The following is a 24,129-nucleotide window of genomic DNA, read 5'->3' as shown; positions in this document are numbered from 1 at the left end:
TCTTATTTTCCCAGTCAATTTATCCAGTTCCGCATAGTCCGTCAATTTCATTCTCCATTCTTATATCGTTGGTATTTCCTCTTGTTTCATTTCTGGGCCAATAAAATTCTTGCTGCTGTAACTGCATACTGGAAAAGTTTACAGTCTTTTCTTCTTATTTCTTTTCCTGTAATCCCTAACAGGAAAACTTCTGGTTTCTTAACAAAGGTATATTTTAACATCTTTTTCAATTCATTATATATCGCTTCCCAGAAACCCTTCACTTTCTTACATTCCCACCACATATGATAAAACGTTCCCTCTTTTTCTTTACATTTCCAACACTTATTACACGTTTTGTACATTTTTGCAAGTTTTACCGGTGTAATGTACCATCTATAAAACATTTTCATAACATTTTCCTTCAACGCCATGCATGCAGTAAATTTTAAATTTTCTTTCCACAATTTTTTCCAATCTTCAAATTGAATATTGTATCCAAAATCTTTTGCCCATTGTATCATTACCGATTTAACCTCTTCATCTTTCGTAAACCATTCCAACAATATCTTATACATTTTTGACAAAATTTTATATTCATTATTTATTATATCTGTTTGGAACTTAGAATCTTTATCTGCATAACCACTTTCCTTTATATCTTTTTTAAACATTTCGTTTACCTGAAAATAATGCAACCAATCATACACATAATCTTTAACTTGTTCATATGGTTTTAATTTCCATTTTCCTCCTTCTTTAGTTACCAATTCACCATACGTAGCCCATTTCCCTCTCATATTAATTTTCTTTACACACATAACCTCCAGCGGGGATAACCAATGTGGAACTCTTGGTTCCAAAAGATTTTTATACCTGTCCCATACTTCTATTAGCAAATTCCTGAAAATGTGGTTCCCAAATCCTTTATGAACTTTCTTCTTATCACACCATAGGTAAGCGTGCCAACCAAATCTGTTATCAAAACCTTCAAGGTCTAGTAATTCCATATTTTCTAATTTAATCCATTCCTTTAACCAACATAGGCAGGCTGCTTCGTAGTATAGTTTCATATCTGGCAGGGCGAAGCCTCCTCTTTCTTTCACATCTGTTAATAGTTTATATTTTATTCTTGGCTTCTTGCCCTGCCAGCTGTATCTGACAGTCTGATTATTCGGCTATTACTTTATTCAATGAAAAATTTCCCTAAGTAATCCAGCGTTTTGAGAATATATAAAAATTATTTTTTATTTCAGGTTCCACCTCTTCAGCTTCATATTCCTCATCAGGACTTTACACATCGCTAATATACAAGAATGTGACTACACCAGTCTATACCACTCTTAAAGGGGTAAGATTTTGATTTAAAAGTTGTATTTAGGGGATGAACTCTTGCGGTCTATTTCAAAAACATGACGTTTCATACATTTCAGAGCAAAAAAAAAAAAGTGCTTGAAAAGTTATTGGTACTGCTTTGGAATTGTTGTAGTGGGGATCCTACAGTTAGAATCCCAGGGTACGATGATTGACTAGTAATTTTCCAGTAATCTTTTAGAATATGATGAGTGTTAAATTGTTAAATGAAAATGGCAAAATGTTTAAGAGGCAGACAGCCATCTGCTGGCATATTATTATTTCATGCACCAGATGTGAAACCTGAACATATCAGTAACATTTAAAATACAGTAGAGCCAGAAATACCGATGGAAAGAAAGTGAATGCGAAGTACCAAATATTGGATAACAATCTCCAATATTCTACTTAGCTGTGGCAGGGCTTTTATCTTCTGGTACATGAAGGTAGAAGCATAAGAGGAGAGACAAAGAGCCAGCCCACCAAACATTCCCATACAACAAAAATATATAGGGTTGCTTCTATGGCATACCTTAATAATTTGGAATTGTGGCGCCATTTCTCCTTTGTACTGATTCCATAACCTTCTAAATTTCCTTTGTAAACTGAATTTTATTTGAATTTTATTTTATTTTCATTAAATTTATATTCATTATTAGAAAGCAACACAAATCAGCAACAACCCTTTCTTAGATGACTCTTCTGGGTCTGAAGAAGAAGACAGTTCCCGATCCAGTTCACGGACATCTGAATCAGACTCTCGAAGCAGAAGTGGCCCAGGGAGTCCACGGGCTATGAAACGAGGTGGGCATAAGGCATATGAATGCAGTACTTTTGAATCAGTATAAGTGTTCTAGGGGTTCTCCTGATATCTCCCAAGCCAGTGAATTTTTGGAAAGGACAAACAAGAGCTTGGATGTGGTAAGCCAGAGAAGCATTATGGAACATGACTATTGCAGTTCCTGTTGTTTTTTTTAGAGGGCTGGGAACTAAAGAAGTTTTCCTGTTTCTGGAACATCTCCAACCTTTCTAAAGGTTACAGTAACAGTAATGTTCGTACAACTCACATTTGACACTGATTAAGCTTTAATAGTTTGCATCTTCCAGGCTAACAAGGATTGTTTGGTTGTTGGTTCAACCCTTGACAAGCAGGAAATATATTATTATTATCTGCTTTGCATCCAGGGGTCTCTCTGTCTTCAATGACCTCAGAAGGTGACTATGCCATTCCTCCTGATGCCTACTCAACAGATACAGATTATTCAGAACCTGAACAGAAATTGCCTAAAACCTGCTCATCATCTAGTGATAATGGGAAAAATGTGAGTAATGTACAGCCTCTTTTATTCCAGGGCCCTTGGTTCCTTAGGCTATATCTGCACAAGTGATATCCACACTTCTTAATACTTTCTGCCTACGTTTTTCTCTGAGGTTAAACCTGCGTAATCTCTCATTATACGTGTACATAATAGGCTACTTAGAGAAAGAGAGTGGACAGAGGAGCAATCAAAATACAATTGAAAACGGCAGTACACTGACAATTTATGCCCATTTTAAAATTCCTGGACTTTCGAGATTTCACCCACCCACCCACAGATGTTTGTGAGACAAAAGAATACATCTGTAGGGTTGCAAAATGCCTAGGAGTCTGATGTAAGATGTGGGAGGAATGGAAACAAAACACAAATTAGAGATTTGGTAGAGATGTGTGCACAATGAGGAACTGGAAATATATGAATTGTTCCAGTTAAAGCATGTGTATGTGGGTTATATGTGTTTAATTCAAATTTAACTTTCTGAAGCAAAAGATCAGCACTTACAATTTAGTTTTTATAATTTATAAAGAGTCATCAAGAGGAGAAGCGGGAGAAGGATGAAACTGATAGATTAGGAGATGAGTGGCAAAGAGTAGAGAGGAGATGGGGCAGTGCTTATGCTAGTAGGCTATATTACCAAGATGTTGATGGGTTCTTTCTTACGGACAATGAAGCTTTTCCATGCATTTGGCTTATTAACTCACACCAGTAAGACTTGCAGATCAATCAAGTTTTACACTTCTACATTACAACTAGTTGTATAGCTAAGGGAAATAAAATAAATCATAATTACCCTTCAACACATTAAAAAATACCTTTTAAATTATAGGAGCCATTGGAAAAATCAGGATATTTGTTAAAAATGGGTGGTAAAGTAAAGACTTGGAAACGACGGTGGTTTGTACTCAAAGGAGGTGAATTGCTGTACTACAAATCTCCGGTAAGCAAGTGCTTTATTGTATTGTGCTTATAGTATTATGAGTTTGAATGCATCAAATGCTGCAAATCAGCCCACCATTGGGCATCTATCGGTTGGTTGCAGACCTTATGACAGAATAGCAATGTCAGTTGATCACTGGGGATCTCTCTTCAAAAGGGAGGGAAAGAGGAACATGTAGCAAGTTTAAATTTGGAGACTTCCCCTTGTGTTACCCATCTGATCTAAGTAAGCCAGCTTTAGCCGTTTTGGGAAGGACACAGAAGTCCACCACATCCTCAGTTTTAGTGTGTGCTTCCAAGAGACCCAGAGTGCATTACGAGCCTGGCCATAGCCACAGCCTGCCTGGGGACAGCTCATATGCCACTATTGTAATTGCTCCTGTTGGGCCTTCCTGTGTTGACAGTGGCAGGGGTTTTCAACCTTTATGAGTCCACAGCTCCCTTGACCAACTACATTCTTTCTGCAAAACACCTGTGGGGCTCAGAAGCCCAGTTATATCACCCTTTGCCTGCAGAGCTGGCAGCATCTCGCCCTTTTTCGAGCACTTTCCCTTGCGGAGTGTTTCCTCAGCCTCTTTTCCTTGAGAGTCCTCCGGGCAGCCGCTGCTGCCGCCCCTGGTCTCTGAGCTGCCCCCTGCCCCAAAGAGAGGTGCCACTGCCCTACAGGGACCTGGGACTTGTCTGTCCTTTCCCAACAGCAAGGGCTGGCAGAGTAGTTGGCTGGGCTCCCTTGCCTGCTTGCGTACTCCGAGACAACCTCAGCTCCTGGCAACCAGCACCCCCTGACCAGCCCCAGAGCATCATTCATGTGCTGAGCTTGTATCCAGGGTTGCTGCAACAAACAGCTGTGCAAGCCTTTGGGAGGCAGATATGCAAGAAGGCATCAGAGGAGGGAGGAGAAGGAAAGGGGGACAGAAGCCATGGTGCACTGGTTGAAAACCACTAGACTATGGTTATCTTTATGGGAACGAATCTAGGTGATTCTTTCATTCATGTGCTTCCTATTCCTTCTACTTTCTTGTTACTTCCAAACCCTAAACTGTGGTTAACCTATGTTCTCTTGAAACAAGCCAGCTTTATAAGTCAATATTTGAATTTGGTTTCAGTAAACCACAGTTTGTCCAAAGTTGCAAAGAACATGGCAAAAGCTTCCAGTCTCCTCTTTGCACAAGATCTGCTGTCTCCAAGGTTTTGGCCCTACCCAGTGACAGCAGAGAACAAACATGGGGCCGTTTTGCCCAAAGCTATGCATGCCCCTTCCTCTACTGACCAGGCATTTCTGAGCTATGGCCTTTCCCTGATGACCTGAAAGTTTCTGTTCTCCTTTGAAAAGACTATTTCAAAAGGAGATTCCAGTGTACAACTGATGCATTAGAACTTGTCAAGAAATTTGATTCTGTCTGTTTGGGCCTTCATTACATATCTTTAGGAAGCGGCAAAAATGTTTCTCTATAACTAGATATTTGGCTGATTAAACAATTTATGGCCTTTTAAATGGGGGGGGGGGTATTGCATTGTTCTTGTTCGTGTTTTATTATGCATTTTGTGTTCTCATTTTGCATTTTTGTTATGAAATGCCCAGTGTTCTTCGGATGAAGGGTGGTATACAGATTTAAATAATAATAATTATTAATAATAATAGTTAGATAGGCACATTATTTATTTGTATGTTTAGTAAATTTGTCAGTCACTTTACCTTGCCTAGGGCATGTCTGTTAGGCACATCTTCTGGGGAGGAATTCTGTCCACCCCAAAATCCTTAGATGGCCCATGACACATTCATTTTGAATGCAAGCATTCTTTAACGAATCAAATATGCACTCCTATCAAAAATGTCCAGAGAGATGGGCACAGTCTATTCAGAATTAGACTGCTTCAATAATAATAATATGACCCAAGTTCCAATAGCTACTGCTACTTCCTGTTCTCTTCAGCAGACAAGGGCTAGACGTAGTCATCAGACTCACACACACATCTAGAGGTGTGTCTGTTCTTTCTGACCCAATAGCTAAATCCAGAGCAGATTCTGTACCTTCTTCATTACAGAATGTGGTCAAATCAGGGCATTCCACTGCACAACATGCATTTGGTGGCATATGGTAATCAATGTTATGTTTTAGACAACTCATCATGGAACAGCTGAAAGTTCCCAGACATAAATTGTCCTGTGGCTAGATTAGTATCCCACCCTCTGCATCCAAAGAACGGGGATGCTCAATTTGAGACCCCACAGAACACAAGTTGGATCTGGAGCTAAAGCATATTCATAAGTGAAATGCGTTTCATGTGTGGTTTCTAGATTCGGGTAGATTCTGTTTTCAATAGACATCTTGTTGTGGCTGGAAGATCTTCTAGATGAGCCACAACAAGAATTAGGATAACGTAAGATGCTGACATTCTTGCAGAACATTTCTGAAAATTTCCAGGGCAACAGCATTTGTAGCTGATGCCACAATGAGTTCTCAGCCAGGCTCTGGCTGTGCCATTGGGAGATATACAGTACGTTGCTTCACAGCTTGTCTTCTTACCCCTTTGTTGGAGGAAAACCTTTTGGTGAGGAGGCATTGAAGTAGACAAGAAGGCCATGCTTTCAGTGAAGAAAGAGGGAAGCTGGTCCTTTTGATGTTTCTTCCATCCCTAGCAGTCCTTTCATCCCATCAGATCAGTTGAAAGAAAGGAAAATCATCAGTCTCATTTTTCTCATTTTTTTTCTCCTACAGAGTGATGTAATACGTAAACCCCAAGGTCAGATTGAACTAAATGCATCCAGCCGTATTGTAAGAGGTGATGGAAAGCAAACAGTTCAGGTACTTCATTAACTTTCTATAATGAAAGAATTTGGCCTTCTCTGACCACACAGGCAGAGGGACAAACCCCTTCTTAGTGACATTTTACTGGTCTTGCACAATGAATTTTCAGTGGCACTCAGAGCACTTCCACTCAGCCGTTTATTGACTAGGTGCTGCTCATTCTTAGAAGTTTTTTTGCAGCTTCTACATAATGTCATCCTTATCAGAATACCACCCCATTCTCTCCTCCTCATTAAATCCAGATTTACCGTTTTCCCATGAAAATAGTAAATCCAGATTAAAAAGGGAAATAATATGGGATGGCATTGTAATGAAGACAAAGTTGTGTAGCCATTGAGGAAACTCGCAGGCATGTGAAGCACTGAGTCCACAGTTAACTGCTCCAGGTATCTCCAGAAGTGAATTAGGAAACTTCTGTTGGGGTAAAGCATCAAGTAGAAATTTTGAAGGAACTTAAAAAAACTTCTGATAAGATTTACAACATTTTTCAGGAGGCTTTGATATGCCTGGAATGGAAACTGAATGATCCTTTAAGAATTTACTCTGAGAATTTTTAAATATCTGTTGATGACAGATAAAAAAAGAAGAAATATTTGTTCAATTAAAATACTTAATAGCCTCCCCCCTTCCCAGTATAACTAGGTTAACTTTAAACTCTATTTATTACATACTTGATGTTTAAATGTAGGTACCAGTAGAATGTGGTTAGGATGATTTGTATTACCACAGTTCAAGGTTATTTCTTCCATCACTTTGCAGCTGACTACTGAAAAACGAACCTATTACTTGACTGCAGATTCCCCAAACATATTAGAAGAATGGATCAAAGTTCTGCAGAATGTTCTTAAAGTACAGGCTGCAAGTCCACTTTTCATTCAACCAGATGTCAAACCTGCCATGAAAGGCTTGCTTACCAAGGTAGAAATCCTTTTTCTCCAGTACTATCAGCTTTGTTTTTGTAAATTAGCAAATTCTTAGCAGATAGAATTAAGAGATGAAGGTGAATTTCAGAAATAGGAGTTTGGGCATATAGCAACTCCCCAATTCACAGCCCAAACCTTTTCTAAATTTGAGTACAATGGGTTAGCCACTGCTGGTCAGTACCCTCCAAACAACCTTACTTTTGCAAGGGGTGGAGGTCTGATGGTGGAGAGGGCTTGTTGGGGACAGTAAAGGCTTTGTCGATTTATTCTTATACTTGGAAACTCGTGAGCATGCTCAGAAGCGTTATTTCCTGCAAAGGTACATGGGGCTCCCAATTTCCTGTCTCCTGGCCCAGTTCATTGAATTGGAAGCCAAAGGAAATTAAAATATTTTTGCACAACCTGTTAACTTGAGGTTAAAGTTTGCTTGGGCAAGGACAGCTGGGAGCTTTCTTCTCAAGGCTGGATTTTTGTTCTTCCCTGGAAAAGCTCACCATGTTCCTGGGCTTTTTCTGAGAATTCCCAGGGGCAAACTAGATGTGACATGAAATGCCTCTTTGCGTTCAACTTTTAAAAAATACAGATAATATAAGCTTGAGGAACTGGCAGTTGTGATCAGAGCAGGCATGAAGGGGCAATTTAATCATTTTCTCTCCACTGAAATCATCTGGATCTGGTATTTGCTTTGTGGAGAAACCATTCCAACATTTCTATCATTGAAAATGGTCCCTTGTGTATTTAAAATAAAGTAAAGGAATCTTTAGGTTCACAGTCAGTACATACTAGGCATTCTTCAATTTATTCACTTGCAGGTAAAACATGGATATTCCAAGAGAGTGTGGTGTATGCTGGTTGGAAAAACTTTGTATTATTTCCGCAGCCAAGAAGACAAGGTATGTCTTTTTAACCTATTAAGGTATTAGAATTCATTTCTACTTGTGACTTCAAGGTCGGAAGTCCTAAGTCATTTCTTAGTTCTCTTGAGACTGTGTGAGTAGGTACAAAGGGGTAATTTCACAAATTCAGCATTTATTATCGGAAAACAAAACTTGAACCTGTAATTCTGGATGAAGGAAACATTTGTAGGTAGGAAATGTGTGTATATTTTTGCTAGGACGGTGGCAACAAGAATGCTAAACCGGGTGTATCCCCTACATGCACATATACACACCCAACCTAGTATGATGTTTGTCGGTTTTTCTACCGGTATGCTTTTCTCATTTACCTTACCTGATGTCTTTGCTTCTAGTTTCCTTTAGGCCAGATAAAACTTTGGGAGGCTAAAGTTGAAGAAGTTGACCGGTCCTGTGATTCAGATGAAGATTATGAGGCCAGTGGCCGTAGCCTATTATCAACACACTATACAATTGTCATCCACCCTAAAGAACAAGGTCCCACTTACCTTCTTATAGGATCCAAGCATGAGAAGGTAGCAAATGATTTATAATATGTCTGTAGTCAATGTTTAATAGTGAACATAGAATAATGTATATCAAAGGGAAAAGTAAGTGGCACTGTGCTGATTCAGACGTAATGCTAAACCATAATTGAGTGTTACAAGGAGGAGCTGAAGTGAGCCTCAGGCTTCTTTAGTTTCCCTTTATCCTCAGAAGCTGAGGGTGTGTGTGGAATATTGACATCTTTCAATTTAAGTATTTATTATATGGTCTGTAGATTGCTATACAGCTATATGGTATTCATCATGTGGGTGTGTATGCTGGAAGCAAAGCAAATTGAATAATTTTAGTAATATTTTGATTACGTTGGGATGTAGAATGGGTCTTTCTACTTAACAAAAATGGTTTTTTAAATACAAAATGTGGTATTCTACTAAATTATACTCAGAGTAAACCTACTGCATTAATTTCAGTGGGCCTCTTCTCAGTAAAACTTTGTTGAATACCACCCAAACTTAAGTTTGGGAGTAGATTGATCTACAAGGGTGTGCTTTTTGTTTATATCAGACTGTTCTAGTTAATTAATAAATAAAAGCTAAAACTAATTTATAAAATGTTTTATTTGCTAGGACACTTGGCTCTATCACTTGACAGTTGCTGCTGGAAGCACAAATATAAATGTTGGGACAGAGTTTGAACAGCTTGTCTGCAAGTTGTTAAATATTGAAGGTGAACCCAGTAAGTCAATTTCCTTTATTGCAAACTAGTTCTTATTATATGACTATATAGTTGTTCCAAACTTGGCACATAAGAAAATAAGCTATTATTCCAGACATTTTTAAAAACTGGAAATACAATGCCACCTTGTAGTTTTCAAAAAGCTCATATAGGACTTTTTCTCCAAGTAGAAGGGGCTGCCCCAGCAGTCCTTGTCTATTGCATGAGGTTGCATGTTCTAATCCTGTATGGGGCAGCTGCATATATATTCCTGCATTGCAGGGAGTGGACTAGACAATCCTCAGGATCCCTTCCAACTCTACAATTCTATAATTCTACGAGTTGGGCAACCTGTGGCTCTCAGCCTAATTTCACGCAGATGGGGGAGCCCAGAGGGAGAGAAGAGCAGGAGGGGAGGAACGCTGAAAATGGAGGAGATGGGGTAACAAACCCTCTCCAAGAAGTCTCTCTTTTCCCTAGCAACCTGCTGGACAAAGAAGGGGGGAGGGAGAAAATGGGTAGCAGACAGAGAGAAAAGGGGTGGCCTCAGCCACTGCCAGCATGAATCCCCCCTAAAATAAGTTCCCCTGCCCTGGTTAAGGGGAAATCAGATGCAATGGACCAGTTCTTCAAACTGAAAACCTGGTATATGTAGAATGTTTTCAACTTGTTTCATTTGATTTGCACATATACCTATTTGATTTTATTAAAAATATCTCTTCAACGTGCCTGTCATAGTTAGACTTGATAGAAAATCTTTGTCTCAATTAAGCCATCAAAGCTTTAAACTCTTGACACTGTCAGTAGCACTGTGATTTTACTAGACAGGAGTGGTGTAGCAGGGGCCTATTAACATTTTACAAAAATACAGTGATATTTCTGCCCCCTAGAAGTTTGAAACAGTACACACTGAAGCCTCCTACGTAGGATTTCAAATCATCATGTACATCATTTGGGGGTTTGCCCATTCAAAAATAAAATAACATTTAGGAAGCATTGTTGCTACTTTTTTCAAATAGTGTTTTTAAAATGGTTGCATAATGCTTCGAGGAAAGAGCACAGGGGGAAATGTAGATTTAGTAAAAGCATATGTGGTATTATGCTGGACTATTTGTACAAATATTTGTACACACACATCTTGCCTTATGTGAAATAGTTCCTTTTTCCAAGATGATGATGATGATGAATAGTTTTGTTTATATAACTCCCTTCCTCTCAATGGAGCCGAGGGTGGTGAACAAAACAATAAAAAGTATGTCACTTGTACATTATAATTTTAATACATTTTTAAACAGCATAGCTATAATAATATACAATAATACTGGACAATAATACTGTTAAGAACCAGTACATGTTTCAAAAGCATAGGCAGACAAATATGTTTGTAGTAGAGAACTGAAACTTAACTGCACAGGGGGACAATTGCATTTTCCCAGCAAAGGAATTCCATAGTTGAGTGCTGCCACAGAGAAGGCCCTGTCTCAAGTAACCATACCATGGGCCATGCCCTTGGATGAGCTCATGAGCCAGGCCTCTCTATCTCTTCTCAAAGATGGGTTAGTCAGGCACTCCTTTAAATTTGTATGTATGTCTTAACTTTTTTGTAGAGCAGAGTTGGGGAACCTCAGTCCTGGAGGTTGAATGTGGCCTAGCAGGCCTTGTAATATATCTTGATTTCAGTAAAGCTTTTGACAAAGTCCCCCATGATATTCTTGAAGGAACCTAGTAAAATGTGGGGTGAATGGGGTAACTGTTGGGTTTGGTCAGTCAACCAGCTACAAATCCACCTATCAGCTTGTCAACTTCATGTTAGGTCTCTCTTAAGAAACTGCAAAAGACTAGTTCTAAATAATAATGTTATTACTTTAAATAGATAACTGTGTCTCTCTTTGTGTCCCAGCTTCCCAGATCTGGAGGCACCCTGCACTTTGTCACAGCAAAGATGGCATTACTTCTCCTCTTACAACCCTCCCATCTGAAGCATTGCAAACAGAAGCTTTAAAATTATTTAAGGTAAAAAAAAGGAACTTTTTCGGTGGTTGGGAATGATTTTATTCTTTTAGTATATTTTATTTGAAATGGTATAGAATGCATATTATAGTGCAGCATTTTACATGACTGCTCAGACAGTAAGTCCCAGGAGTTCAATGGGACTTCTAGGTAAATGAGGCATTATGAAGATAAACACCTAAAAACATTTAATAGGGAGTAAGCCTGATTAGAAGCAGCATCACTTCTGAGTAAACACACATAGGATTGTGAATTTGAATATTGACTTTCAAAAACCAGCCTTGCAGAAATGCCTAAATGTGCCCAGACATTGGCTTTGATAGTTTTCTGTAGGGAAGGTGCTCCAGAATTATGAAGGAAGTGACAACTTAGCAGTTCGAAAGCACATCAATGTGCAGGTAAATAAATAGGTACCGCTCCAGCGGGAAGGTAAACGGCGTTTCCGTGCGCTGCTCTGGATTGCCAGAAGCGGCTTAGTCATGCTGGCCACATGACCCGGAAGCTGTACGCCGGCTCCCTCGGCCAATAAAGCGAGATGAGTGCCGCAACCCCAGAGTCAGTCACAACTGGACCTAATGGTCAGGGGTCCCTTTACCTTTACCTTTACTCTCTCGTAGCAGTGTATGTGTGTTTCTTTGACTCACTTGCTACACTTATGAACCACCTTGCTTCCAAAGTGCCAAAGGCAGTTTACAATTTCAAATAATGGCTGAGAGTGAGGAAGAGGGAAATATGCAAATTCATAATACAGCTCTTTCATGATGGTATATAAATAAATTACACAATAGAACTGGGGAGGTGGTTTGTGAAGGAAACATTTATGGGAGAGAGCATGGCTCAGTGCTAAAGCAGAGCATATGCTTTGCATGCAGAAGGTCCTAAATTCAGTCCCTAGCATTGCCTCTTAAAAGATCAGACAGCAGGGCATGTGAAAGACCTCTGCCTAAGACCATAGAAGGCCATAGTCACTCAGAGTAGACAGCACTGGGCTAAGTGAACAAATAGTCTAATCTGGTACAAGGCGGCTTCATACATTCTGATAATTCTGGGAAGGGAGGAGCCAGCTAGCAGTTGGTTCCATAGAACTGATTGCCCTTCTCCAAATTACTATATCTGTACATCAGCCACCCATTGTCAATGAAGACAAAGTTCTTTCAAGTTTAAATTGGGGTTTTTTAATACCCTTGTAATTCAGTTTAAGTTGATATGCAACCCCCCCCCCCAATTAGATTTAATTAAATTTAAAATGCAAAATGGAAATTATTTTTTTCCCTGTTCCCTGTTGCAGACTTGCCAGTTGTTTATAAATGCTGCCGTGGACTCTCCTGCCATTGACTACCATGTATCTTTGGCCCAAAGTGCTTTACAAGTCTGTCTCACACATCCAGAGCTTCAAAATGAAATCTGTTGCCAGTTGGTTAAGCAGACAAGAAGGCGGCAGCCCCCAAATCAAATGGGACCAGTGCAGGTACTGAACACTTTTACACCTGTCCTGAGGGATTGACTTTGATGAGTTTGTACCAAAACTTATTGGTTACAGTGTGCAGGTGGAGGACGATCCAGAAGATTGCAACATGGGTGGTCTCTGTACAAGGCGGGTGGCAGAAAAGGAAGGGGAAGGGCATGGAATGCAAAATGGGCAGCAGAATAAGAGAGAAGAGTGAGTTCAGAAATGGGGCATCTTCTTTGGCCTACGTTCCTGGTTGTTCAATGTCCACTATATTCATAAGCCTTCCTTTGCTTGGAGACAGTTTAATTCTGAAAGAAACTTCAGATTATGGTGCTGATTTTTCTCTTTGCCCAGGCCTGGCAGCTTTTAGCACTCTGCATTGGACTCTTCCTTCCACAGCACCCATTCCTTTGGCTCATCAAACTTCACTTGAAGAAGAATGCAGATTCCAGGTATACCTTCCAGGAAAATCAGACCATCAAAGGCTAAATGATTGCCTTCTGTTATGAACGAGTATAATTTAATGGCCATAGAAATGCAGCACTGTTGCTTCAACAGATGTTAATTCTTTTTCATGTTAATTATTGACATTGCTCCATTGGTATTGGTGTTAATTTACATGTTTCATGTTAGTTCCCTGCCCAAGTAATATAAAGCCTTTGGTTTGCCCATTTATAAAGTGGTAACTCCACTGAATACAGTGGTGCCTCGCAAGACGAAATTAATTCGTTCCGCGAGTTTTTTCGTTCTACGAGTTTTTTCGTCTTGCGAAGCACCACTGCATTTAAACACTGACAACGGCGGGGAGGGGCAGGGAGAAGCAGGACAGCTGCCGCAGCCAGTACCTCAGACTCACCCGCGTGTTGTGGCCACCATGCGACACAGCTGCTGGAGGGCGGCGGGGCTCAGGAGCGTGACTCGGCGGAACCGCCACCATCCTCTTCACCTGAGGGAGAGAGGGAGAGAGAGGCGCTGGCGGCAACAGCTCTCTGAGGGGAGCGCGCAAGGGGGGTGGGCAGCGGCGCGAGGCACCAACCGTCAGCGGGAAGGTGGGAGGGAGCCGGAGGAGTGGGGAAGCGGGGGGGGGACAAACTGCTCCTAAGCGAGCCGCCTCGCCGCGGCCGCTTAGTGGGCACAGTCTGCCAGTGACGTCCCGCTCGCTTGATCGCAGGCGCGAGCGTGCATGCGTGCAGTGCGCGTCGCCATGACACGAGAGGCAGGGCCGTTTCGTCTTGCGAAGCAAGCCCATAGGGAAATCCGTCTTGCGAAGCACCTCAGAAAACGAAAAACTCTTTCGTCTTGCGAGTTTTTCATCTTCCGAGGCATTCGTATTGCAGGGTACCACTGTATTGAAATGGGGTCATTGGCATTACACTATCATTCTGTTTTTCAAGTTTTTCAACTTTGGAAACTGTGATATTGGAATAAAAGTTAGTAGATACACATCCATTTTACCTGATCCCTCACACCTATGTTAAAGAAGACCAGGAAAATATGAAAAGACATTATAATATTATCTCACTCAAAAACTCAGTTGTTGGTGTGCATATTCACAACATCATCCTACATTTCACGTTTGGATCCCGACTCATATAACCATTCTTGGTTTGGGATGGGAAGAAAGAAGCAGAATAGATTGCCACGTTATTTGTTAAAAACATTCTTGAACATATTGTTTAACAGTTATCTGTTAAAATCTGTTGAAATCCCTGCTGTTTTCAGTTTGTTATGAAGCCTTGTTTTGTGTTCACAGAACTGAATTTGGAAAATACGCAATTTACTGTCAACGATGTGTAGAAAGGACACAACAGAATGGTGACAGGGAAGCCAGACCATCAAGAATGGAAATTCTTTCTACACTTCTAAGAAATCCCTACCATCATTCCTTACCTTTTAGTATTCCAGTGCATTTCATGAATGGCATATACCAGGTAGGCGTGAACCGTAAAATGATGGGAGTATTGGTTCTGCTGTCAGAAATATTTTAAAATGCTGTGGCTCTACTTTCTTCCTTGTCAACAAACAGATTGATAGTTTTTATCCATTGGATAAATTGTTTGTGCTTTTCTTTTAAAAATGTATGGTTTGGCTCTGAAACTTCCCTTCCACAGGATACATTCTGTAAATGGAAGAGCATCTTTGGATACAACCCTCTGTATGTACCAAGATTTTCACCACGGCACTTGCTTCTTCAATATCTAAGCTTTGTGAGAACTTATTTCACTTTTATGTTTCACTTGTTTTGTCTAGGTTGTTGGCTTTGATGCTTCTACCACAGTGGAAGAATTTCTAAACACACTCAATCAAGACACAGGAATGAGAAAACCAGCCCAGTCGGGTTTTGCTTTGTTTACTGATGATCCTTCTGGCAAAGATGTAGAACACTGTCTTCAAGGAAACATCAAGGTAAACAATCTCTTTAATGAGCTCACAGTCAAAATTACCTTTGACTTGCAAAAGAAAACATTTTCCTTATTTAAGTGTGTTTCATTTTTCTTGGCGCACATTGACTGGGGGGAAGCAAACAAATGCTTGATTGTTTTAAGCACAAATGGTAGTTTTAGAAAGATAGCTGTGGGAAGACAGGGGGAACTTGAAAAGGATTTATGGGAATATTTTTGGTGACTCTGTGATACATGGGAATGGTGTTATAACAGTTTCCCATATGGGTTTGTGGTGTATTGCTAAACAGGAAATGGGGAAAGTTCTACACCACTATGCACAGAGAGGACACTCTGTTGATGTCAATATTTTCCACAAATATTTAACACAAATTTATGGGGTAAGCCCTACAGCAGCTGTATGGCATACTTGTCATGCACAATGTTTTCCATTATCATGATAACAAAATGGTCATAAGTCACATTGATTTCAGTGATAGCTCCAGGTCAGTTGTCTCTAGGCTTTCTAGGGACCTGTGTGTGTTTACTCATATCCCACTAAGTTCAGTGGGGTTCACCCCCAGAAAAGTTTGCATAGAATTACAACTTAAGTCTTTTAGTGATTATTGCTGTAAAATCTGTACTAACTAAAGTGTACAAATTCTGTTTGGGCATATTTTGCCATAACTCTGTTCTGCCTTGTGGTTTTCCTTGTAGATCTGTGACATTATTTCTCGATGGGAACAGGCATCTAAAGAGCAGCAGCCTGGGAAATGTGAAGGCACAAGAACAGTGAGACTGACTTACAAAAACAGGTATGTAATACAAACGTGTTCCTAGGAGTCATTGCTCTTAGATATATTTATAGTCTATTTGCAGCCAGAGATGAGCTCCCATAACTGAATTCAGTGCCAGGTCTCAAGAAGTCATCATGTGAATTAATAGTTTAATAAGACGTTAAGCCCATGAGCCAGGAATGGGGAACCTGTGGCCATCCAGATTATAATGGGCCAATTCCTATCAAGGTACAGATGTTTCAGCAGGGTTATTGTCAATTTAGCATTAAAGAGGATGTTAATTTCATTGGTCTACAGAAATTAAGTCTGTTTAAAGCTGGTAATTATTAGTTCTTCAGGTATTTATACAGAGCATCATTAGCTTGCACATTATCTGACCACAATTTCAAGTCCTTACTAGAACTGATTGTGAATGTTATTTATTTCATAAAAATACACTGCTTAATTGTAAAAAAAACCCTTAAAGCGATTTACAAAAAGATAAAATAATAAAATTGAAGAAAAAATCACATACTTTAAAACATACAAAAATTAAAATATTAAAACAGATTAAAATTACCTCCACTTTCTAAGCATCTGGGTAAAAGGTAAAGGGACCCCTGACAGTTAAGTCCAGTCACAGACGTCTCTGGGGTTGCGGCGCTTATCTCGCTTTACAGGCCAAGGGAGCTGGCGTTTGTCCGCAGACAGTTTTTCCGGGTCATGTGGCCAGCATGACTAAGTGCAACGGAACACCGACACCAGAGCAGAGCACGGAAACGCTGTTTACCTTCCTGCCAGAGCGGTACCTATTAATCTACTTGCACTTTTTGGGTGTGCTTTCGAACTGCTAGGTTGGCAGGAGCTGGGACTGAGCAACAGGAGCTCACCCCGTCGCGGAGATTCAAACCACAAACCTTTTGATTGACAAGCCCAAGGCTCAGTGGTTTAGACCACAGCGCCACCCACGTCCCAAGCATCTGGGTAGGCTTGTCTAAACAAGAATGTTTTTAAGCAGGTGTGAAAAAGAGTACAGTGAAGGCGCCTGCTTGATATCAATAGGCAGGGAGTTCCAAAGTACAGGTGCTGCTACACTAAATGATTGAGTTCTTACACATGCAGAATGAGTATTATGTGGCATCTGTAATACTAGTACCTTTTCACTTTGTTACTTGGGTATACTTGTACAATTTTCAATTTTGTAGTTTGTCACTCTTTCTTTTTGTAGGCTGTATTTTTCAGTTCAAATACGTGGGGAGACAGAAAGGGAAAAGCTGCTGTTGATGTATCAGACAAACGATCAAATTGTAAATGGGCTTTTCCCTGTAAACAAAGAGCTGGCACTAGAACTGGCAGCACTTATGGCACAGGTAAGGATCGTTTGTGGTTGACCAGATTTGTAATTTAAAAGTACCCTCCACACATTTCTTTTGTGATATGAAATAGTAGATAAATCTAACAATCACATTTTGTATCTTGGGACTTCAGACAGCATACATGGAATTATTCTGTTTTTTAAATTTACAACCCTGTGAGGTAGGCCAAACTTGTGTGACTGGCCCAAGGTCACCCAGTGAATTTCCTGACTGAATTGTATCCAAGTCTACCCAGTCAAAGTCCAACAAAGCTCACTTGCCTTGTATAACCAAGACTGGGAGTGGGGGTGGGGGCGTGAATTGGGAGAAGTAGATTTGGCTGGCCTCTGCCCACCTTCAGGTACTCGGTGCAGCACCAACGAAGGTTGGCTGTCCCTGTGGTCCATATGACATGCATTGAGTTTGCCAGAAAACCCTTTTCGTCTTGGAGTGGGCGTTTTAACTGTTGTTGGGCCAGCGGGACAGATGGTGGGTGCTGTTGGTTTACCCTATTGCCTAATGGTCTCCCTGACCAAGATGTTGGACGTAATATTGAACATAGTGTTGGAGAACACCAGGGTGGTGTTTCTGAGTGGCTTCAGACCAAGGTTGCTTTGACTGGTCTAGCTTTGGATTTCATGCCCTCCATGGCAACCATGGGGCTGTCACAAGTTGTCTATCAACCAACTCATACGGCAGGGCACAAACTGGATTTAATCTTCAATTCAGGATGGGGGGGGCGGGTTGAAGGAATACCTGAATCCTTTGCTGGCAGGGGATGGTGGGAGTTGTAGTCCAAAAAATTTGGAGGGTGCTAGGTTGGTGAAGACGGTGTTAGACTCTTCCGTGCAATTTTTTTCTGTGTGTGTGCTCCAGTAATATTCACAGTTCAACTATTAAATATGAAATAGCTCATAGATTCTTGTTATCACAGCTCATACTGCTATTTATAATTGGCAGATACTTGAGAATTACATATTAGACTGTAGGTACCGAAATAACATTGAAGTGCGGAAATATGTATGTAAAAACAATCTTACTTATTTCTTTGCATATCTACTAGGTGGAGATTGGGGACTTTGAACGACCTTTCTCAACTCCAACAGGGCAAATCACTTCCCAGTCAAAATCTAATCAAACTTTAAAGCAAGTTGTGGAAAAGTTTTACCCCAAAAGATATAGGGATGGATGTTTAGATGAACAATTGAGGTATGCTGCTAAAGGCTTTACTCTCCCCCCCCCCCCCCCATTTAAACAAACTGAATGGGGAAAGTGCAGTTTTTAGTCTTTTTCATTTTTTAGTGTTGTTATTTAATTAGATTTATTGTCTTACTTATTGCAAAACAACTTCAGATCTCTGAATGATGGGCAGTATAAATACCTTCAAAAGAAATGATGCTATTGTCTGCCAAAACATATTCTCGGATTAACTGCCCTAACCTTGTGACCTGTAATCATTTCCCCGGCCACATATCCCTATTCTCCAGTTATTTAGAAATGGTCTCCTGCCGTTACACCATTCCTTGCCCAAACAAAAGTGCAAATTTTACTGACATTTAAAACTCCACCAGCAGAGAGTAGGCCTGGGCTTTGGGAAGAGAGAGAAAGAAATGGAGCACTATTTTCAGGTGGCCCATTTTATTATTCCATTTCTTAAGAGGCCAATTTTAATTTGTAGATTGAGATAGCAAAGAGAGATCAGAATACTTAATTATCACATATTGCAATTTGATTTGAAGTGCTGTTTTGCTTCTCCCTCTCCCTGCTACTTTTGACTTAAAACATCCTTATGCTTAATGTCAATAGACAGCTTTGTCAGCGACTATCAACAAAATGGATGGCTCTCCGTGGTCACAGTGCTGCAGACTGTGTGCGCATTTACCTTGCTGTTGCTCGAAAGTGGCCTTTCTTTGGTGCCAAATTATTTGCAGCAAAAGTAAGACTTTCCTTCTTTCTTTCATCAATTATGCAGGCAGGGCCACACAGATAAGTGTGTATACCTGGGTCCTCCTGATGTCTTTGGACTCCAATTCCCATCAGTCACAGTCAGTATTGCCAGTGGCTAGGGATGATGGGAGTTGTAGTCCATGGGGGGGCACTAGTTCCCCACCCTAGTGGGCAGGACTGCAGCATGACTGCAATCCTGTATGCATGAGGAGACCCATGCACCTAATTGACCCACATTCCTTCGTTTTAATGAGTCTACCCTGAGTTAAACTTGTAAGTAGCAGAGAAGTTGGTGCATGAGGCCTTCTAGATTTGTCCCACTCCCACTTAAGACAAACCTGCTGGATCAGTGGCCAACCAGATGAGCACAACAGAAGTCCATCCACCTGCAATTCCCAGCAACCAGTATTCAGAGCTATGCTGCCTCTGAAGTGGAGGTAAAACAAAAACGAATTTATGGAGTGCAAGGCTGTGTGGTTTCTGGGGGGTGGGGGGTTGTTCCTGGAAATTATAGGCCAATTACCTTAAAGTTTATCCTGGGAAGATTAGTGGAAAGTATTGTTAAAGATAAAATAACCAAGCATATATCATAACAAGCCTTGCTGAAATAGAGACAGTTCAGCTTCTGCAAGGGCACGTACTGTCAATAAGTAGATATATAAAAGCAATCCTTTTGACGATGGTGTACTTGGACTTTCAAAACGCTTTTGACAAAGTACCTCAGCAAAGGCTCCTGCATGAACTTAGCAGTCATGGAATAAGAGGAGAGGTCATCTTATGGACCAGGAATTCATTAGGAATTATAAGAGTAGGAATAAATGTATAGTTCTTCAAATGGAAAGGATTGGTTATTGGGACCTATGCTTTTAAATGCAATTCAGTGTTAATTGCAATGTTCACACAGAAATGGAACTATATAATAATGATATCATTTTTCTCTGTCACCTCAGAAATGCAAAAATACTTCTATTGCTTGCCTTCAGTCGCTTCTCTTTTTCTCGTATCTGACTATCCTCTACCTCAGTAATTTAAAGCAGTGCTTCAAATAGTTCACTTTTATTCAGTTCGTAGTTGTAGCTAATTTCAGTATATCTTCTTTCTAGCCTCTGATAATATCAACATTGGAGAGTTCTTTGGTATGGCTTGCTGTTTATGAAGATGGCATAAACATTCTTGAATACAGCTCTATGGTAAGGGAAGATAGTTGAAATGTTGGGTAAAGAAAGGGGTAATACAAAATCTGTGAGCCATGTTAACCAATACAGTCTCTCTCCATTAATCTTTAACAAACCTATGTAATGGATTAATATGTCCCGCGCACTTAGAATCTGAACTAACAGACTAAGCAGCTAACTATTAAAGGAATTGCTTAAAGGTTTGCATTTTAATAAGTTGTTGTTGTTTAGTCATTTAGTCGTGTCCGACTCTTCGTGACCCCATGGACCAGAGCACGCCAGGCACTTCTGTCTTCCACTGCCTCCCGCAGTTTAGTCAAAATGTTAAGAGCATGATTTCACATTAGTACTTATTAAGTGCCATGTGCAGTGTTTATGTGTGGGAACTTTTGTGTCCGTACCTTACAGTGGCATTTACCCCAAAAAGTATTCTGAAAGGAAGGGTTCCTCTGAAGCTGCACCCTATGAGAGGGGCTGCCGTTGGAAGAAAATATGTGCTAATTTTAGTCCATCTCTGCATTTGTTTTTATTTTCCCAGTATTACTACATGCACACGAACACACACAAGCATGCATTAATATATACATGTCTAAAAAAAAAAGGTAAAGGACCCCTGACAGTTAAGTCCAGTCGTGAACGACTCTGGGGTTTCAGCGCTCATCTCGCTTTACTGGCCAAGGGAGCCGGTATTTGTCTGCAGAGTTTTCCCAGGTCATGTGGCCAGCATGACTAAGCCGCTTCTGGCGAACCAGAGCAGCACACGGAAACGCCATTTACCTTCCTGCGAGAGCGGTACCTATTTATCTGCTTGCACTTTGACGTGCTTTTGAACTGCTAGGTTGGCAGGAGTTGGGACCGAGCCATGGGAGCTCACCCCGTCATGGGGATTCAAACCACCAATCTTCCAATCGGCAAGCTCTAGGCTCAGTGGTTTAGACCACAGCGGCACCCGCGTCCCCATACACATGTCTATATGAAGATAAATATTCTGGATAGAAATAGTTTGGCTAATGAGCCATGTGCTGGTAACCTTCGGGTGGTGTTCTACATAGGGCTGCCTCTGAAGGCTGCACAGAAGCTATGACTGGTGCACAGTTCAGTGGGCAGGGTGCTAAACGGCAGTATTAGGAAAACATCTATTACACCTGCCCTCCAAGGCATGCACTGGTTATCAGTTTGTTTCCAAGCTCAGTTTAAGGTGTGTGTTACTGTACAAAGCCTGTATCATTTCAATATCTGATGGAGCATCTTCTCCCATGTACACTTGCCCAAAATTTAAGATCAGCAGGGGAGGCCCTGCTTGCGATACTGCCACCCTTTGATGTGCAAGGGATGGTGGCAGATTGGAATGCTTTCTCTTTGGAGGTGCGCCTGGCGCTGTGATGGTAGTTTATTTGCTGCTTAGTAAAGATCTACTCTTCACCCAGGCTTTTGGGAGCACATGACTTATTTTAGATCAGATTCTCCTCATCGTCGTCGTGCCCCGCCCCGCTCCACCTTCTTCTCTGTAGTCATCTTTTGTGTTTTAATTCTGCTTTAAAGTGATATTTTAATATTGTTTTGTATGTTTTATTGATTATATGCACCCTACCTGGGACTTTGCAGTGAAGGGTAGGTACCAGATTTAAATAAATAAATATGATGTAGGACATGAGTTGCCAAGCTATTGAGACTCATTTGGAGACTATGGAAACCATTGTGGGCACCACACACACTCATTGCAACCACCACTACACAGGTTAGGCTTTAAGAACAAAATAGTCGGGGGGAGGGGGGCTTAACCACCTGCAAGAATTAGGCATGAAAGAAAGCAAATTGTTGAAACCAATTTTCTGAGTCATTCATTGCAGTGGGGGGGGGGGGGATTTGGGCCCACAGCTAGGAAGAGGGCGGTTTTAGCTCTCCCCTCGCCAACTGTGACCACCACCAACAACCTGCAAAAAAAAAAGCATCCCCTGTTGCAATTAGGTTTGGAAACAAAATACAAAACATTCTATTGCCTCCAGTACAAGGCTTCTTTCAAGCCCAATTGCAGCAGAAAGTCTTTTTCAGCAGGGCGTGTGTCGCAGTTGAAGAGAGGGCAGTTGAACCTTCCCTTTGCAGTTGTGACCCTCACCCCACCCCCAAAAAACCTCCCCCCACTACAGTTAGGCTTGAAAGAAGCCTCTTGTTGGCTATTGCTTCTTTCGGGCTTAAAATGGCAATGCAGAAGGAGTACCAAGAAAGGTCATAGTGGGCATGTGTAGCCACAGTGTGCAGTGAGCCTGCCACAAAATAGCTTATTGGGGCATATATGGTGTTGGTCATGTAATGGAAAGATGTCAGCTGCAATTCTTGCAAACTTAGTCAACCGTAAGCACACTGAACACAACCAGACTTTCTTCTGAGTAGAAATGCATCACGTTTAATTCTCCACATGCCTACATATGGTGCCATCCACTAGAATCTTTTAAAAAGACATTTATAATTAATAATTAGCATATTTGCATCAGATTTTGTAATGAAGACATTGTATTCAAACTATAAAAATCTGTTTTTGCTCTTTTTCCTGCTTGCATGAAAGTTTTGTTTTTTTTCCTGTTTTTCAAGAGGTTAATAGTGACATATTTATATAAGAACCTAATGACATTTGGAGGCTATCAAGATGACTTCATGCTGGTGGTCAACAATGTGCATGCACAAGAAAAGCAAACTGAAAAGTTGTTGTTTGCTATGGCCAAACCAAAGGTTGGTATGTTAACTGGTCCTTTGTTATATTGCATATAGAATCATAGAAATGCAGAGTTGGAAGGTACCCCAAGTGTCATCTTGTCCAACCCCCTGCAATGCAGGAGTCTTAACTAAAGCACCCGTGACAGATGGATTTTTAACCTCTGCTTAAAAACCTCCAATGAAGGAGTGTCCGCAACCTCCTGAGGGAGCCCATTTCACTGTTGAACAGCTCTTGCTGTCAGAAAATTCTTCCTGATATTTAGTCAGAATCTCCTTTCTTGTAACTTGAAGCCATTGGTTCGAGTCCTACCCTCCAGAGCAGGAGGAAACAAGCTTGAAGATGGCTATCATATCTCCTCTCAGTATCCTCTTTTTTCATACTCAGCTCCTTCAATGGTTTCTCATAAGGCTTAGTTTCCAGACCCTTGATCATCTTGGTTGCCCTCCTGTGCACACACTCCTGCTTGTCAATATCCTTCTTAAATTGTGGTGCCAGAACTAGACACTGTATTCCAGATGTGGTCTGACCAAGGCAGAATGGAGTGGTACCGTTAGTTCCCTTGATCTACACTTCTGTTGATGCAGCCCAGAATAGCATTGGCTTTTCTTTTTGGTGCTGCTGCATCACGCTGTTGACTTAGGTTAAACTTGTGGTGCACTAAGACCCCTGGATCCTTTTCACGTGTACTACTAATAAGCCAGGTGTTCCCCATCTTATATTTGTACAGCTTCCTACCTAACATTTCTCACTGTTGACATTCATATCATTAGTTTGGAAATACCACTTAAGTTCAGCCTCTCAATATGCTGTAGGTTATAGCCCCGTTTGCTTAGAGTTGCAAACATATTAGATGTGCAGATGGTCTTCTACATCTCTAATTTTTGCTAT

General features: G+C 40.8%; 1 protein-coding gene across 3 annotated transcripts in view; it reads left to right on the top strand.

The window, feature by feature from the left end:
• PLEKHH2 (pleckstrin homology, MyTH4 and FERM domain containing H2) overlaps window positions 1–24,129 on the top strand; it is a 60,480-nt gene that overhangs the window by 33,137 nt on the left and 3,214 nt on the right. For 2 of the 3 annotated variants that reach the window (XM_083432936.1, XM_083432937.1), the window contains exons 10-29: window positions 1,236–1,330; window positions 1,992–2,136; window positions 2,518–2,654; window positions 3,478–3,588; window positions 6,308–6,394; window positions 7,157–7,315; window positions 8,133–8,213; window positions 8,570–8,749; window positions 9,347–9,455; window positions 11,335–11,447; window positions 12,733–12,912; window positions 13,249–13,346; window positions 14,648–14,825; window positions 15,145–15,300; window positions 15,993–16,090; window positions 17,280–17,421; window positions 18,470–18,615; window positions 19,213–19,342; window positions 20,457–20,543; window positions 23,118–23,255. In XM_083432936.1, the coding sequence (XP_083289062.1) occupies window positions 1,236–1,330; window positions 1,992–2,136; window positions 2,518–2,654; window positions 3,478–3,588; window positions 6,308–6,394; window positions 7,157–7,315; window positions 8,133–8,213; window positions 8,570–8,749; window positions 9,347–9,455; window positions 11,335–11,447; window positions 12,733–12,912; window positions 13,249–13,346; window positions 14,648–14,825; window positions 15,145–15,300; window positions 15,993–16,090; window positions 17,280–17,421; window positions 18,470–18,615; window positions 19,213–19,342; window positions 20,457–20,543; window positions 23,118–23,255 (2,570 nt within the window). Of the gene's footprint in view, window positions 1–1,235; window positions 1,331–1,991; window positions 2,137–2,517; window positions 2,655–3,477; window positions 3,589–6,307; window positions 6,395–7,156; window positions 7,316–8,132; window positions 8,214–8,569; window positions 8,750–9,346; window positions 9,456–11,334; window positions 11,448–12,732; window positions 12,913–13,248; window positions 13,347–14,647; window positions 14,826–15,144; window positions 15,301–15,992; window positions 16,091–17,279; window positions 17,422–18,469; window positions 18,616–19,212; window positions 19,343–20,456; window positions 20,784–22,326; window positions 23,081–23,117; window positions 23,256–24,129 lie in introns of those variants that run through there. The other variant, XR_014509400.1, reaches the window with a different exon arrangement.

This window comes from Podarcis tiliguerta, assembly GCF_965153285.1.
Source record: "Podarcis tiliguerta genome assembly, chromosome: 3".
In the NCBI taxonomy this organism is placed as follows: domain Eukaryota; kingdom Metazoa; phylum Chordata; class Lepidosauria; order Squamata; family Lacertidae; genus Podarcis; species Podarcis tiliguerta.
This window is presented reverse-complemented; position numbering and strand designations above follow the sequence as displayed.